At 48.6% G+C, this 15,139-nt stretch overlaps 1 protein-coding gene across 1 annotated transcript in view; it reads left to right on the forward strand.

The window, feature by feature from the left end:
• LOC107122479 (peptidyl-prolyl cis-trans isomerase FKBP1A-like) overlaps window positions 1–15,139 on the forward strand; it is a 27,571-nt gene that overhangs the window by 5,814 nt on the left and 6,618 nt on the right. The window contains exon 3 of the mRNA XM_015425584.1: window positions 12,310–12,436. Coding sequence (XP_015281070.1) covers window positions 12,310–12,436 — 127 coding nt within the window. The remainder of the gene's footprint in view (window positions 1–12,309; window positions 12,437–15,139) is intronic.

A 15,139-nucleotide genomic window follows, 5' to 3' on the forward strand; every position in this document is an offset into this window, starting at 1 on the left:
AGGAATGGATGTGAGTCGATGGAGAGTCGTTCAGTGGTCGTGTGTGTGTGGGGGGGGATGGGGTTACCGAGCAGGGCTCAAACCCACAAACGGCCTTTGTTGGAAAACCTTTCAGGCATCCAATGTCAGAGCGTATGAAGCGGCCAGAGTCGGGCCGCTGGTCCATCAAACTTGCTGTGGTCTTCTGTAATTGATTGTGGCTCTTCTGAGACTCAGGGCGAGAGGTCTTTCCCAAGTGGCTGCAATTGCCTGCGATCTTTTAGGAAGAAGAAGAGACTGGATTTTATACCTGGCCCTTCACTCGGGAGTCTCAGAGCGGCTTACAAACTCCTTTCCCTCCCCCTCCCCACAACAGACGCCCTGTGAGGCCGGTGGGGCTGAGAGAGCTCTTTCCAGAACTGCCCTTGAGAGAACAGCTCTGAGAGAACTACGGCTTTGCCCAAGGTCATCCAGCCAGGTGCAAGTGGAGGAGTGGGGAATCCAACCCGGTTCTCCCAGATTAGAGTCCGCACACTTCACCACTACACCAAACTGGCTCACAGTGGGGCTGGCTACTTGGGTTGCCTGGATGGCCATGGCTAGCCCTACCTTGGAAGCTAAGCAGGGTCAGCCGAGGTTAGCGCTTGGATGGGAGACCAGCACGGAAGTCCAGGGTTGCTACACAGAGGCAGGCAATGGCAAAACCACCTCTGTTTTGTCTGCACTACCTTGGATGGCCCAGGCTAACCTGATCTCATCAGATCTTGGAAGCTAAGCCGGTTCAACCATGGTTAGTATTTGGATTGGAGACCAGCAGGGAAGTCCAGGGTTGCTGTGCAGAGGCAGGCAGTGGCAGACCCCCTCTGTTTTGTCTGCTTTGACCTGGATAGCACAGCCTAACCCAATCTCGGAAGCTAAGCAAGCTCAGCCGGGGTTAGCACTTGGATGGGAGACCAGCAAGGAAGTCCAGGGTTGCTACGCAGAGGCAGGCAATGGCAGACCACCTCTGTTTTGTCTGCACTACCCTGGATGGCCCAGGCTAACCTGATCTCATCAGATCTTGGAAGCTAAGCCGGTTCAACCATGGTTAGTATTTGGATTGGAGACCAGCAGGGAAGTCCAGGGTTGCTGTGCAGAGGCAGGCAGTGGCAGACCCCCTCTGTTTTGTCTTCTTTGACCTGGATAGCACAGCCTAACCCAATCTCGGAAGATAAGCAGGGTCAGCCGGGGTTAGCACTTGGATGGGAGACCAGCAAGGAAGTCCAGGGTTGCTACGCAGAGGCAGGCAATGGCAGACCACCTCTGTTTTGTCTGCACTACCCTGGATGGCCCAGGCTAACCTGATCTCATCAGATCTTGGAAGCTAAGCCGGTTCAACCATGGTTAGTATTTGGATTGGAGACCAGCAGAGAAGTCCAGGGTTGCTGTGCAGAGGCAGGCAGTGGCAGACCCCCTCTGTTTTGTTTTCTTTGACCTGGATAGCACAGCCTAATCCAATCTCGGAAGCTAAGCAAGCTCAGCCGGGGTTAGCACAGAGGCAGGCAAGGGCAGACCCCCTCTGTTTTGCTTGCACTACCTTGGGTGGCCCAGGCTAACCTGATCTCATCAGATCTCGGAAGCTAAGCTGGTTCAACCATGGTTAGTACTTGGATGGGAGACCACTAAGGAAGTTCGGGGTCTCCCTGCAGAGGCAGGCAAAGGCAAGTCGTTCCAAAGTTGTTCTCCCTTCTGGTTTGGGGTGACTTAAAGAATCCCAGAGTGGGATGGGGACCTACAGACCATCTAGTTCCACCCCCCGCTCAGTGCAGGATCAGTGTAGAGTAGAGATGTGAAGGCCCAGAAAAATTTGGGGGAAAACCCCATTTTTTTCCTGAAGCCTTTTTTGTTTCCCCCCCCGAAAAATGGGAAAAATTGAAAAAAGAACGGGAACAAAAAGTTGATTATGGAACGTTCTACTTTAACATGATGAATAAAATATTTTAAGACAAGGTGTTCAAATATTTTCTAAATCATTTCTAAAAAATACGTATGGTATCAGATTGATCTAATTTCTGTGCACTGAGAACAAGCAAATCCTAGGTTACAAACTGAACTCTCCAATGCAAGAACAAGACGCATTTCTTCCTTTAGGAGGTGCGATTGTCAGAAGAAAAGAAAAAGGTTTCAGCTTTGGTTTTGCGTGTGGGTGGGTATTCTAATAAATGTTTGTATACACTATATTTTTAATATGCTACTTGTGATAACTTCATGCCAAGTAAAAATGTCCATAGTCATATTTGGTGTCCCTAAAGTAACAGAATGACTTTCAATCTGGAAAAGACAAAACAAATGCTAATGTAGCATTTCCCCCCCAATTTTCCCAAAAATTTCCGTTTTTTCCAGTTTCCAAATTTCCGGAAATTTTGCATCTCTAGCGTAGAGCATCCCTGACAAGTGTTTTTCCAGCCACCGGTCAAGACTGCCCGTGAGGGGAGCGCACCACCTCCCTGGGTAGCTGATTCCACTGTTGCACAACTCTCACTGTAAAAAAGTTTTTCCGTTACCTTCCTGCCCTTAATTTAAACCCATTCTTGTGCGTCCTCGTCTGTCCACATCCTTTTTGAAGTGAGGCCTCCAGACCTGCACACAACACTCCAGATGTGACCCGGGCAACGTAGTGTACAGTGGGACTATGTCGTCTTGCGATTTCGATGTTATGCCTCTGTTGATACACTCCAAGATCACATTAGCCTTTTTTGTTGCCGCATCACGCTGGCTGCTCACATTTAACATACCGTCCAGTCGTACCCCAAGATCTTGTTCACACACACGGCTACCCAGAAGTCGATCCCCCGTCCAGTATGCGGTTTCCTCATTTTATTACCCAGATGTAGAACTTGGCACTTGTCCTTGTTAAATTGCATCTTGTTCACATCCACCGACTTTTCCAGCATGTTTAGATCTTGTTGAATTCTATCTCTGTCTTCTGGTGTGTTCGCTGCTCCTTCGAACTTGGTGTCATCTGTAAATTTAATGAGTGGCCCCTCCACATCCTCATCCAGATCGTTTCCAAGAATATTGAAAAGTACCGGGCCCAGAACTGAGCCCTGTGACACCCCAACAGACACCTCCCTCCATTCAGATGAAGTGCCATTGACAACTACTCTTTGAGTGCGGTTTTCCAGCCAGTTCCCTCTCCACCTAACTATCCTAGAGTCTAGACTTGAGGAGAACATGGAGAAGAGATACTGGATGCGGGGGGTGGGTGGGCGGATTTCAGGCCAATGGACAGAGGGCTCTGGGTGAGGCACACATTCAGCTGGGGTCCAGAGGAGCCCAGCTTGAGCCACATCCTGTTCTAGGGCCGGCCGGCCTGGTACCTCCAGGAAGGAGCAGCTGTTTCGAAAGGGCTTTTCAAAGATGGTGTTTGGTTTTTTTTAAATTTGCCGTGGAGCTGTGGGTTGGTTTTTTTTCCTCCAAGGGGGAAACTAAAAGCCCCCCAGCTGTTGGTGCTTCTGCCACGCTTGCCGTGGGCTTTCAGTGCGCGCCGTTCCCCTGGCACAATGCGCTTTTGTTTGCTCTTCCTGCCTTTGTTCGCCTCCTCCATTAGCAGCGTCAGCGCGGAGTCACATCCGCACATTATGCACCCTCCCTCCCACTTGCTTCCTCTTTGGCCAGCACTCTGGGTGCTGTGATGACACAAACCAAGGCCGGCTGTCTTTAAAAAGCACGAAATATTTATTCTTCTGCATCTCCCACCCACCCCACCTCCCCACCTCTCAGCACCAACCCAGTGTTCCCTCTAAGCTGAGTTAGTGTGAGCTAGCTCACAGTTTTTTAGCCTCTGGCGCACACATTTTCGTCTCCGCTCAGGAAGGACGGCTTCAGTGCAAACTTAATTTCTGCAGCAGCCAAATCGCTCGCTCACAACTTTAATGCCAGCAGCTCACAAAGTAGGATTTTTGCTCACAAGACGCCACAGCTTAGAGGGAGCATTGCTCCAGAGCAAACTGATTTCTGCAGCAGCCAAATCGCTCGCTCACAGCTTTAATGTCAGTGGCTCACAAAGTAGAATTTTTGCTCACAAGACTCCACAGCTCAGAGGGAGCATTGGTGGGACCCCTTTGCAGGGTCGGGGTGGGGGGGTTTGTGGGGGGGGGGGGGGTCTCGCGAGTTTGTTTGCATCCAGACAAGCCATTTCCTGAAAATCTGGGGGTCACCCAGGGAATGAGTTGGCCGCTGATAGTTTTTGGTAGCAACCAATGCTCCCTCTAAGCAGTGGAGTCTTCTGAGCAAAAAAAAATTTACTTTGTGAGCTACTGGCATTAAAAGCTGTGAGTGAGCGATTTGGCTGCTGCGTAACTTAGTTTGCTCTGGAACTATCCTCCTTGAACTAAAACAAAAATGTGTGAGCTGGAGGCTAAAAAACTGTGCTAGCTCAAACTAACTTACACTAACTCAGAGCTAGTTTGGTGTCGTGGTTGAGTGCGCGGACTCTAATCTGGGAGAACCGGGTTTGATTCCCCACTCCTCCACTTGCACCTGGCTGGATGACCTTGAGCAAGCCATAGTTCTGATAAGAGCTGTTCTTGAAAAAGAGCCGTTTCTGTCAAGAGCTCTCTCAGCCCCGCCTACCTCACAGGGTGTCCGTTGTGGGGAGGGGAAGAGAAAGGAGTTTGTAAGCTGCTCTGAGAAACCTTTGGGTAGTGAAGGGCGGGGTATAAATCCAATCTCTTCTCTTCTTCTCTTCTTAGAGGGAACACTGGTAGCCAATGTTCCCTCTTAGCCGTAGAGTCTCGTGAGCAAAAATTCCACTTTGTGAGCTACTGGCATTAAAGTTGTGAGCAGGTGATTTGGCTGCTGCATAGATTAGTTTGCTCTGGAGCCCTCCTTCCTGAGCGGAGACAGAAATGTGAGCTGGAGGCTAAAAAACTTTGAGCTAGCTCACACTAACTCAGCTTAGAGGGAACACTGGTAGCAACTGGTTCTCTCCTCGGCTGGTGCTTTTGCAGGTAGAGTGATGGTTACCTACTACCGGGAAGGGGGGGAGGTGGTCCATGAGAGACTGGCAAGGGGGAGAGAAATTGGATTTAATTTAAATATGAGATAACTCTGTGGCAGAACTGAATATTGGACGGAGAAGCAGATGTCTGCCAAACTTGTTTCTTGTGTGTGCAGAGAGACACACGTTTGCAAGAAACCCTCCGTGACCGCCAGTGTTACCCTAATAACTAGCGTGGAAAAAGCTTTATAAATAGCCCTTTTCTCGAGAGACGGATGATCTAATTATGCTTTGCCCCTGAACTTTAATGTGTTTTTGTGCCAAGTTAAGACCTTCAAGAGATTCCTGTACCATAACATTTCAAGAATTCAGATCCCTTTAACAAAAAAAAGGCTGATCTCTTTGACAGCAAACCATAAGAACATAAGAGAAGCCAATGTCGGATCAGGCCAATGGCCCCTCCAGTCCAACAGTCTGTGTCCCACAGTGGCAAAAAAGACCAGGTGCCCTCAGGAGGTCCAGCAGTGGGGCCAGGACACTAGAAGCCCTCCCACTGTTGCCCCCCCCTCAAAGCACCAAGAATATAGAACATCCCTAACCCCAGACCAAGAGCCCCTATCTATACCTGGTGGCTAATAGCCACTGATGGACCTCTGCTCCATATGCTTATCTAATTCCCTCTTGAAGCTGTCCATGCTTGTAGCCGCCGCCACCTCCTGTGGCAGTGAATTCCATGTGTGAATCACTCTTTGGGTGAAGAAGTACTTCCTTTTATCCGTTCTAACCTGACCGCTCAGCAATTTCATGGAGTGTCCACGAGTTCTTGTACTGTGAGAAAGGGAGAAAAGTACCTATTTCCCTACCTGCTCTATCCCATGCATCATCTTATAAACTTCGATCATGTCACCCCTCAGCCGTTGTTTCTCCAAGCTAAGGAGCCCCAAGCGCTTTAACCTTTCTTCATAGGGAAAGTGTTCCAACCCTTTTATCATTCTAGTTGCCCTTTTCTGCACTTTTTCCAATGCTGTAATATCCTTTTTAAGGTGTGGTGACCAGAACTGTACACAGTACTCCAAATGAGGTCGCTCCATCGATTTATACAGGGGCAGTACGATACTGGCTGATTTGTTTTCAACCATCAGTAACGTCCGTCTCCCCACCCTCTTCTTGGTGTGTGGCTTTGAGCAAGTTACCCTATCTTTCTGGTTTGGTGAACACAACCATTTCCTGTATACCTGAGGCACACTGCTTTGCGGTTTTCATAGCAGTCCGCTCGGTTTGGGGCCCTTATCCTTTTAACCAAAGTTTCTCAGTGAGCTGTGATTATATATGTCGTACTGTCAGAGGAAATGCAAGGACTGGATAGAAAGTTATTTGGTGTTTTGCTTAGGGCTTGGTAAAGGTAAAGGTTTCCCTTGCTCGAAAGCCAGTCGAGTCTGACTCTAGGGTTGCGGTGCTCATCTCCGTTTCCAAGCCGAAGAGCCAGCGCTGTCCGAAGACGTTTCTGTGGTCATGTGGCCGGCATGACTAAACACCAAGTAGCACGGAACGCTGTTACCTTCCCACTGAAGTGGTACCTATTTAAGGTAAAGGTAAAGGTTTCCCTTGCTCGAAAGCCAGTCTAATCCGACTCTAGGGTTGCGGTGCTCATCTCCGTTTCCAAGCCGAAGAGCCAGCGATGTCTGAAGACGTTTCCCTGGTCATGTGGCTGGTATGACTAGACGCTGAGGCGCACAGAACGCTGTTTACCTTCCCACCGAAGTGGTACCTATTAATCTACTTGCAATTTCTTGCTTTCGAACTGCTAGGTTGGCAGAAGCTGGAACTAGACACGGGAGCTCACTCCGTCATGCGGCACACTCGGGCCTCGAACTGCTGAACTACCGACCTTCCACAGCCTGCAGTTCAGCGTCTTAACCACTTGAGCCACCGCAGCTTGTAACAGCTTGTTACAGGGATGTTAAATGCTTTGGGGACCCATTTCCTTCTTTCGGTGATCTTCTGGTGTGCTTCCGCAAGGGAGGTTTCTGGGGTCTTGGGCACACTTGTTCAGCAGAAACGAAACTCGCAAGTCGCAGGGGCCGGACCAGCTGGCAGAGAAGGGGTGTGCCTGAACGGGGCACAATCCGGAAGGGGGATGAATGAAGCTATTTTGCAAACCCTCTGCAGTTCCTTTTCCTGCTGATGCTTTGTTTCGAAGTTCTGTGGAAGGTGCTGAGCTAGTACTTCGTGGTAGTCAGAGACGCAGGCTGCGGCTTAGTGGTAGAGTGTCTGCTTAGCATGCAGAAAGTCCTGGGTTCAAATACTTGGTATGACATCCTCACTTATTGGGGAGACGGGTTTACCTTTGAAACACTCTCTGTGTACATAAAACTTGGTCGATTTCTGCTGCCACCAGGAATTAAAAATTCCAAATCTCTGTCTTTTGGTAGAATGACCTAGGGTCTGGGCACTTCAGAGGACTATGTGGCCTTGAGGAAGGACTCTTCTGATTTCTGGGATAATTTTAAACAAAATGATTTATTTAATAAAGAACAAACTAGGTTTCTAGTTGTTTTGAACTGTTGCTGATGAAGGGACCTTGTAAATATAACTGGCAAAGTTTGGTGTCACAGTCTCTCAGACTCCCAAAACTCCACTCTGACAGGCTTAGACACGCGGTCTAATCTCTCATATATAGCCACACAGGCTGAACTCTTTGTCCTATTCACACAGAATAGACTCAAAACTCATGTTCACACAGACTAAACTGTTTGTCTTATTCACACAGAATAGACTCATTATTCACACAGAATAGACTCAAAAACTCCCCATAGTCACACAGACTACGCTCTCTCTTCAAACGTCACACACAGAATCATCTAATAGACACCCCTCCTCCCACACTCTCAGTCATCAGCCAGTCACATCACACTTGTCTCCCTCTATCACTCTCCTTACAGTACTGCAGTCAAACTAAACATTTAAAGAAACACACACGCCAAAACATGAAATCATTACACCTGGTACTTTCAGTTAAAGGGTCTGGCAGTAGGTGACATAAAAATCCTCTCTCTGGCTGAGACTTTGGAGAGCCACTGTCAGTCTGAGTAGACAGTACTGAGTCCGATGGACCAAGGGTCTGGTTCAGTAGAAGGAAACTTCAGGTGCATTCAAATCCCTGCTTGCTGTGAAAGTCCAGGCCTTAGGTGCTGGGGAGGGCCCCTGTGTGGGACCCTGGAGAGCGACTGCATACCAGAGGAGATCCTGCAGGGCCCAAAGACGCACTTTGTATACCTGCTAGCACCTGCTGGAAAACAAATATTAAATTACATCTTTGATATTTGAAATGTATTACATCTTTATATTTTTGAGACTTTGGAGAGCCACTGTCAGTCTGAGTAGACAATACTGAGTCCGATGGACCAAGGGTCTGGTTCAGTAGAAGGAAACTTCAGGTGCATTCAAATCCCTGCTTGCTGTGAAAGTCCAGGCCTTAGGTGCTGGGGAGGGCCCCTGTGTGGGACCCTGGAGAGCGACTGCATACCAGAGGAGATCCTGCAGGGCCCAAAGACGCACTTTATTCTAGCAGATCCGCAGTTGTAGTTGTGAGTTGGTGAGAGGCAGAAGATCTGGAGAAGTTGAATGCTGGTTTGTAAAACAGGAAACCAGAAGGAGTGGAGATGGGAAAGCGGGCCAGGAGGGTTCAGCTCCTAAGACCATGTAGGTTCTGGGAGTGGGGCAGGGAGGGAAACTTTTTTGGTGATTTATACCCTCCCCGCCATTCTTCATAGGTGCCCGGCCTCTGATTTGTGCCATCTTTGGAGGAAAGGGCCACTCTCATCTCGTCTGTTCGTCATTAACCAGTTTGGTGTCGTGGTTAAGTGCACGGACTCTAAACTGGGAGAACCGGGTTTGATTCCCCACTCCTCCACTTGCACCTGGCTGGATGACCTTGGGCAAGCCATAGTCTTGTCAGAGCTGTTCTTGAAAAAGAGCCGTTTCTGTCAGAGCTCTCTCAGCCCCACCTGCCTCACAGGGTGTCTGTTGTGGGGAGGGGAAGGGGAAGGAGTTTGTAAGCTGCTCTCCTTCGGGTAGTGAAGGGTGGGATATAAATCCAGTCTCCTCCAGTTTGGTGTCATGGTTAAGTGCGCGGACTCTAATCTGGGAGAACCAGGTTTGATTCCCCACTCCTCCACTTGCACCTGGCTGGGTGACCTTGGGCAAGCCGTAGTTCTGATAAGAGCTGTTCTTGAAAAAAGAGCCGTTTCTGTCAGAGCTCTCTCAGCCCCACCTGCCTCACAGGGTGTCTGTTGTGGGGAGGGGAGGGGAACGGAGTTTGTAAGCCGCTCTGAGACTCCTTTGGGTAGTGAAGGACGGGGTTCAAATCCAATCTCTTCTTCTCTCTAACAACTTTGTGGGTTTTGCTGAGCGTCTGAAGAGATGTCTCTGTGGTGCTGCTTGGATTTGAATGGACAGATTACGTCTGTCTCTCTTCTCTTGATGACCAAGAATCTTTGGTGGCGACAGGATAGGATGGGAACCTGGAAGCCCTGGCCTCAAAACCCCTCCCTGCCACTGCCACCCAGCTCTCTGGGGGATGTTGTGCCAGTTCTACTCTGACCCTAACTTACCTCACAAAGTGGTTGTGAAGATAAAATGGCTCAGTAGGGCAGAAAATATGCCACCCTGAACTCCTTGAAGGAAGAGCACCTATTCGGGTTGGGACCAATGTACCTGAAGGATTGCCTACTCCCTTATCTATCTGTCATCTGTCGGTCTTCTGTCTGTCTACCATCTTCTATCTTCTGTCTGTCTACCGACTTCTATCTTTTATTTTCTATCTACCATATTCTACCATCTTCTATCTTCTGTCTACCGTCTTTTATCTACCATCTTCTACCTCCTTCTGGAGCCAGGAGCTGCAGTGGCTCAAGTGGTTAAGACGCTGAACTGCAGGCTGTGGAAGGTCGGTAGTTCAGCAGTTCGAGACCCGGGTGCCGCATGACGGAGTGAGCTCCCGTCTCTAGTTCCAGCTCCTGCCAACCTAGCAGTTCGAAAGTAAGAAATTACAAGTAGGTAAATAGGTACCACTTCGGTGGGAGGGTAACAGCGTTCCGTGCGCCTTGGCGTTTAGTCATGCTGGCCACATGACCACGGAAACGTCTTCGGACAGCGTTGGCTCTTCGGCTTTGAAACGGAGATGAGCACCGCAACCCTAGAGTCCGATTCGACTGGCTTTCGAGCAAGGGAACCTTTACCTTTACCTCCTTCTATCTACTGTCTTCCTATCTTCCGTCTGCTGTCTTTCTACCGTCTTCTGTCTTCTGTCTATCTACCATCTTCTATCTTCTGTCCACCATCTTTTATCTACCATCTTCCACCTTCTTCTATCTACTGTCTTCCTATCTTCCATCTGCTGTCTTTCTATCGTCTATCTGTCATCTATTTATTTATTTAATTATCTGGATTTTTACTGCCCCCCCCCCCCCCCAGGCATAATAATTCACATAGTCCAGAGTTAAGAATTTAAAAACAGTAAAAACACAATTTATGAACTTACGCGACCTTTATGGTCATCTTTGGAGGTCCCCGACGGCGGGTGTAGACTTTTTTGTTGTTGCATTCTTTCAGTGATCCTTCCTAACCAAATGTTTTAATTGAACAAAGTTTGAGTCTAGTGTAGAGATGTAAAATTTCCGGAAATTTTGAAGCTCGGGAAACCCCCCCGTTTTTTCCGGAAAAAAACGGAAATTTTCGGAAAAATTGAAAAAAATTCTACATTAGCACTTCTTTTGTCTTTTCTAGATTGAAAGTCATTCTGTTACTTTAGGAACATAAAATATGACTATGGACATTTTTACTTGGCATGAAATTATCACAACTAGCATATTAAAAATATAGTGTGTCCAAACAGTTATTTACAAACAGAATACCCGCCCACATGCAAAAACAAAACTGAAACCTTTTTCTTTTCTCGTGACAATAGCACCTCCTAAAGGAAGAAATGCATCTTGTTCTTGCATTGGAGAGTTCAGTTTGTAACCTAGGACTTGCTTGTCCTCAGTGCACAGAAATTAGATCAATCTGATACCATATATATATATATTTTAGAAATGATTGGGAAAATATTTGAACACCTTGTCTTAAAATATTTTATTCATCGTGTTAAAATAAAATGTTCCATAATCAATTTTTTTTTCTTCCCCCCCTCCCCCCAATTTTTCCAATTTTTCAGAAAAAAACAAAAAAGGCTTCAGGAAAAAAACGGGGGGGAAACGTTTTTTTCCCTAATTTTTCCGGGTTTTTTCCCAGGCCTTTACATCTCTAGTCCAGTGGCACCTTTAAGACCAACTAAGTTTAATTCTGGGTATAAGCTTTCGTGTGCAGGCCCACTTCCTCAGATACATAGAAACAAGACTAAGACGGCCACACAACCCGGAAATCTAAAGCAACTAAAGACTAAGAAGACTTCCAGTGTTTCAGTGTATCTGAAGATGTGTGCGGGGACACAAAAGCTTAGACCCGGAACCGGGTTTGATTCCCCACGCCTCTACATGCAGCCGCTGGTGTGACCTTGGGTCAGTCACAAGTTCTCTCAGAGCTGTTCTCTCAAGGGCATTCCTCGAAAGACCTCCCACAGCCCCACCTACCTCACAAGGTGTCTGTTGTGGGGAGGAGAAGGGAAAGGAGTTTGTAAGCCGCTCTGAGACTCTGTTTAATCTTCTATCCTCCTCCTCCTTCCTCTTCTCCTTCTTCTTCGTGCTCAATGCCTTTTGGTTGGTGTAGTGGTTAAGTGTGCGGACTCTAATCTGGGAGAACCGGGTTTGATCCCCCACTCCTCCACTTGCACCTGCTGGATGACCTTGGGCAAGCCACAGTTCAGATAAGAGCTGTTCTTGAAAAAGAGCAGCTTCTGTCAGAACTCTCTCAGCCTCCACCTACCTCACAGGGTGTCTGTTGTTTTATGTAGTGGTTAAGTGTGCGGACTCTAATCTGGGAGAACCGGGTTTGATTCCCCACTCCTCCATTTGCACCTGGCTGGATGACCTTGGGCAAGCCGTAGTTCTGGCACAGCTGTTCTTGAAAAAGAGCCATTTCTGTCAGAGCTCTCTCAGCCCCACCTACCTCACAGGGTGTGTCTGTTGTGGGGAGGGGAAGGGAAAGGAGTTTGTAAGCCGCTCTGAGACTCCTTTGGGTTGTGAAGGGAGGGGTATAAATCCAATCTCCTCCTCCTTCTTGTGTCTGCTGCTTGTTCAGAGTTCTGGGGCAAGCTAGTCTTTAACTGCAACAGATCGGTCATTCTCTTATTCACCTCTGGTGCCGCCGCCCTGACCAGTGGGACCACTGTGACGTGGGCTTCCTCCTCTTCTCTTCCCTCCAGGTATGCTGGAGGATGGGAAGAAGTTTGACTCCTCCCGCGACAGGAACAAGCCATTCAAGTTTGTGATGGGCAAGCAGGAGGTTATCCGCGGCTGGGAAGAAGGGGTCGCCCAGGTAAGTTGGCATCCTAAGGGCATAAGAAGAGCCTTGTTGGATCGGACCGGTGGCCCCTCTAGTCTAGTGACCTGTCTCACACTCTGACCAACCAGTCGCCCTGGAGATAGAGATCGAGGACTTCCCCAGTGTTGCTTCCTGGCACTGGGATTCAGAGGCTGACTGCCTTTGAATGTGGAGGCTCAATACGGAAAATTTATCCTAGCATAGTAACTCCATTAATAAGAGCCCTGCTGGATCAGACCAGTGAGGGTCCATCTTGCCCAGCATTCTGCCTCACGCGGTGGCTGGCCAGTTCCTCTGGAAGGCCAGCAGCAGGGCAGAGAGGCCGAGGCCTTCATGAGAACATCAGAAGAGCCCTGCTGGATCAGACCAGTGAGGGTCCATCTAGTCCAGCCTCCTGTCTCACACAGGGGCCAGCCGGTTCCTCTGGACAGCCAACAACAGGGCACAGAGGCCGAGGCCTTCTTAAGAACATCAGAAGAGCCCGGCCAGATCAGACTAGTGGTCCATCTAGTCCAGCATCCTGTCCCACACAGTGGCCAACCAGTTCCTCTGGAGGGCCAACCACAGGGCAGAGAGGCCAAGGCCTTCATAAGAACATCAGAAGAGCCCTGCAGGGGTCCATCCAGTCCAGTCTCCTGTCTCACACAGTGGCCAGCCGGTTACTCCAGAGGTCCACCAGCAGGGTATTGAGACAGAGGCCTTCCCATGGTGTTGCCTCCTGACAGTGGAAGGCAAAGGTTTACTGCCTCTGAATGTGGAGGTTTCCAGTTCGAAAGTGAAGGGTGCCAGGCAGGGGTCATTTCCTGCGGGAGCGCACAGGAGCCACAGGGCTGAGAGATCGAGACTTTCATAAGTGCATCAGAAGAGCCCTGCTGGAATTTTCTACGAAATGACCCCTGGTGCTAGGTATGGTGAGGTAAAGGCTTTGGGAGCTGAGTGTGGGTTTCATGCAGCAAGTGAGAAGGGGTCCTCCTCTTGCACAGTCTGAACATTAAGCCACAGGAATAAACAGCTTTGAAGGGGGATTGGATGTGTGAAGGATAAGTCTATCAATGGCTATTAGCCATGGTGACTGGGGAACCTCCACATTCAGGAGCACGTAGCCTCTGATTCCCAGAGTCAGAAGGAGGCAGCATCGGGGAAGGCCTCGGCCTCTATGCCCTCTTGGCCCTCCAGAGGAACTGGTTGAGCACTGTATGAGACAGGATGCTGGACTTGATCAGGGTTGTCAAACATGCGGCCCGGGGGCCGGATGAAGCCCCCCGGAGGGCTTCTATCAGGCCCGCAGTGGAACCAGCTGTCTTCTGCTTCTTCTTCCAGTTCTGCTGCTCCTGCATCATCGTAGGTTTGCAGCTTACAGATACACACCTGAACAGCACACTCAAGATTGCAACGGCACAGACATTTTGATGCCATAATTCAGAGCAAGAGGCGTCCGTTATGAGACACGGTTAAATAAACAAAATATTGCAAGAGTGCTAATGTTTTAAGCATGTTTTTAAGTTAAAAAGCCCCCTTTGTGTTTGTGTCCTTTATAAAGTTTATATCTCTGCTCCCTTTATCTCTCTGCTACCTGGCATTACATTTTATGACACACGTGGCCCGGCCCAACAAGGTCTCCTTTATGTCACATCCGGCCCACGTAACAAATGAGTTCGACACCCGTGGACTAGATAGACCCCATGTCTGATCCAGCAGGGCTCCTCTTGTTACAAAGAGCAAAAGGAATTGCTCCCAGCTATCCAACAATACATTCCTCTGTCCTCATTGGCACTGTGAAAGATCTATATAGAATCATAGAATCGGAAGGGACCTCCAGGGTCATCTAGTCCAACCCCTTCTCAATGCAGGAAATTCACAAATACCCCCCCCCCGCACACCTGCAGTTGTTGGAAAAATTGGTTAAAAAAACTTAGATATTCAGAGTTTGCAATGGATCTTTGCCTCACTGGAGAGGAGGCATTTCTTTCTGTGTAAAAATCTTTATTTCTAAGGGAAAGGGTACACAGGAAAAGCTACAAAATAAAAGACCTAAGACTACATCGCTACAGCTACAGAAACAGACCAGCCACACGGTCTCACAACAACAACTGTAATGGAGATTCTTCTTCTTCTTGACCCCTAGAAGGAAATCACCTGAATACATTAACCAATGATTGTGAGTAAACAGACTTAGATTTCACGGGCTTTGTTTCCATTGGCTCTGAGCCAGGTTTCCCTTCCAGGTCAGCCTAAACAATAGCACACGAGGTAAAGCAGATTAACCCTATAATCACTGAATTAGACCTTGCAACGCAGACAGATTTCCAACACCCCTTCTCAAGGTCTAACATGTAAGTCATTATTCATGCACGTACAAACATCATTCATTATTCACTTTAACATTTGAATCAACCATATTCAACATTTTGCAAAGATGTTCAAATTTCCATGCCCAGAAGATGGCAAAAAAACTCCAGGATCCCTGGCCAAACTGGCCTGGAGAAACATGGCTTCCTGACCCCAAAGTGGCGATCGGCATTTCCCTGGGCGTGTAAGGAAGGGCCACGAGAACTGAGCACTGAGGCAACCCTTCCTGCCCTCCCTCTCATGATCTGCCAAAGTTCACAGAATCAGCACTGCTGTCAGATGGCCACCTGGCCTCTGCTTGAAAACCTCCCAAGGAGGAGAGCCCACCACCTCCCGAGGAAGCCTCTT

The sequence above is a fragment of the Gekko japonicus genome, unplaced genomic scaffold, assembly GCF_001447785.1.
Source record: "Gekko japonicus isolate JY-2015 unplaced genomic scaffold, Gekko_japonicus_V1.1 scaffold5030, whole genome shotgun sequence".
Classification (NCBI taxonomy): Eukaryota; Metazoa; Chordata; class Lepidosauria; order Squamata; family Gekkonidae; genus Gekko; species Gekko japonicus.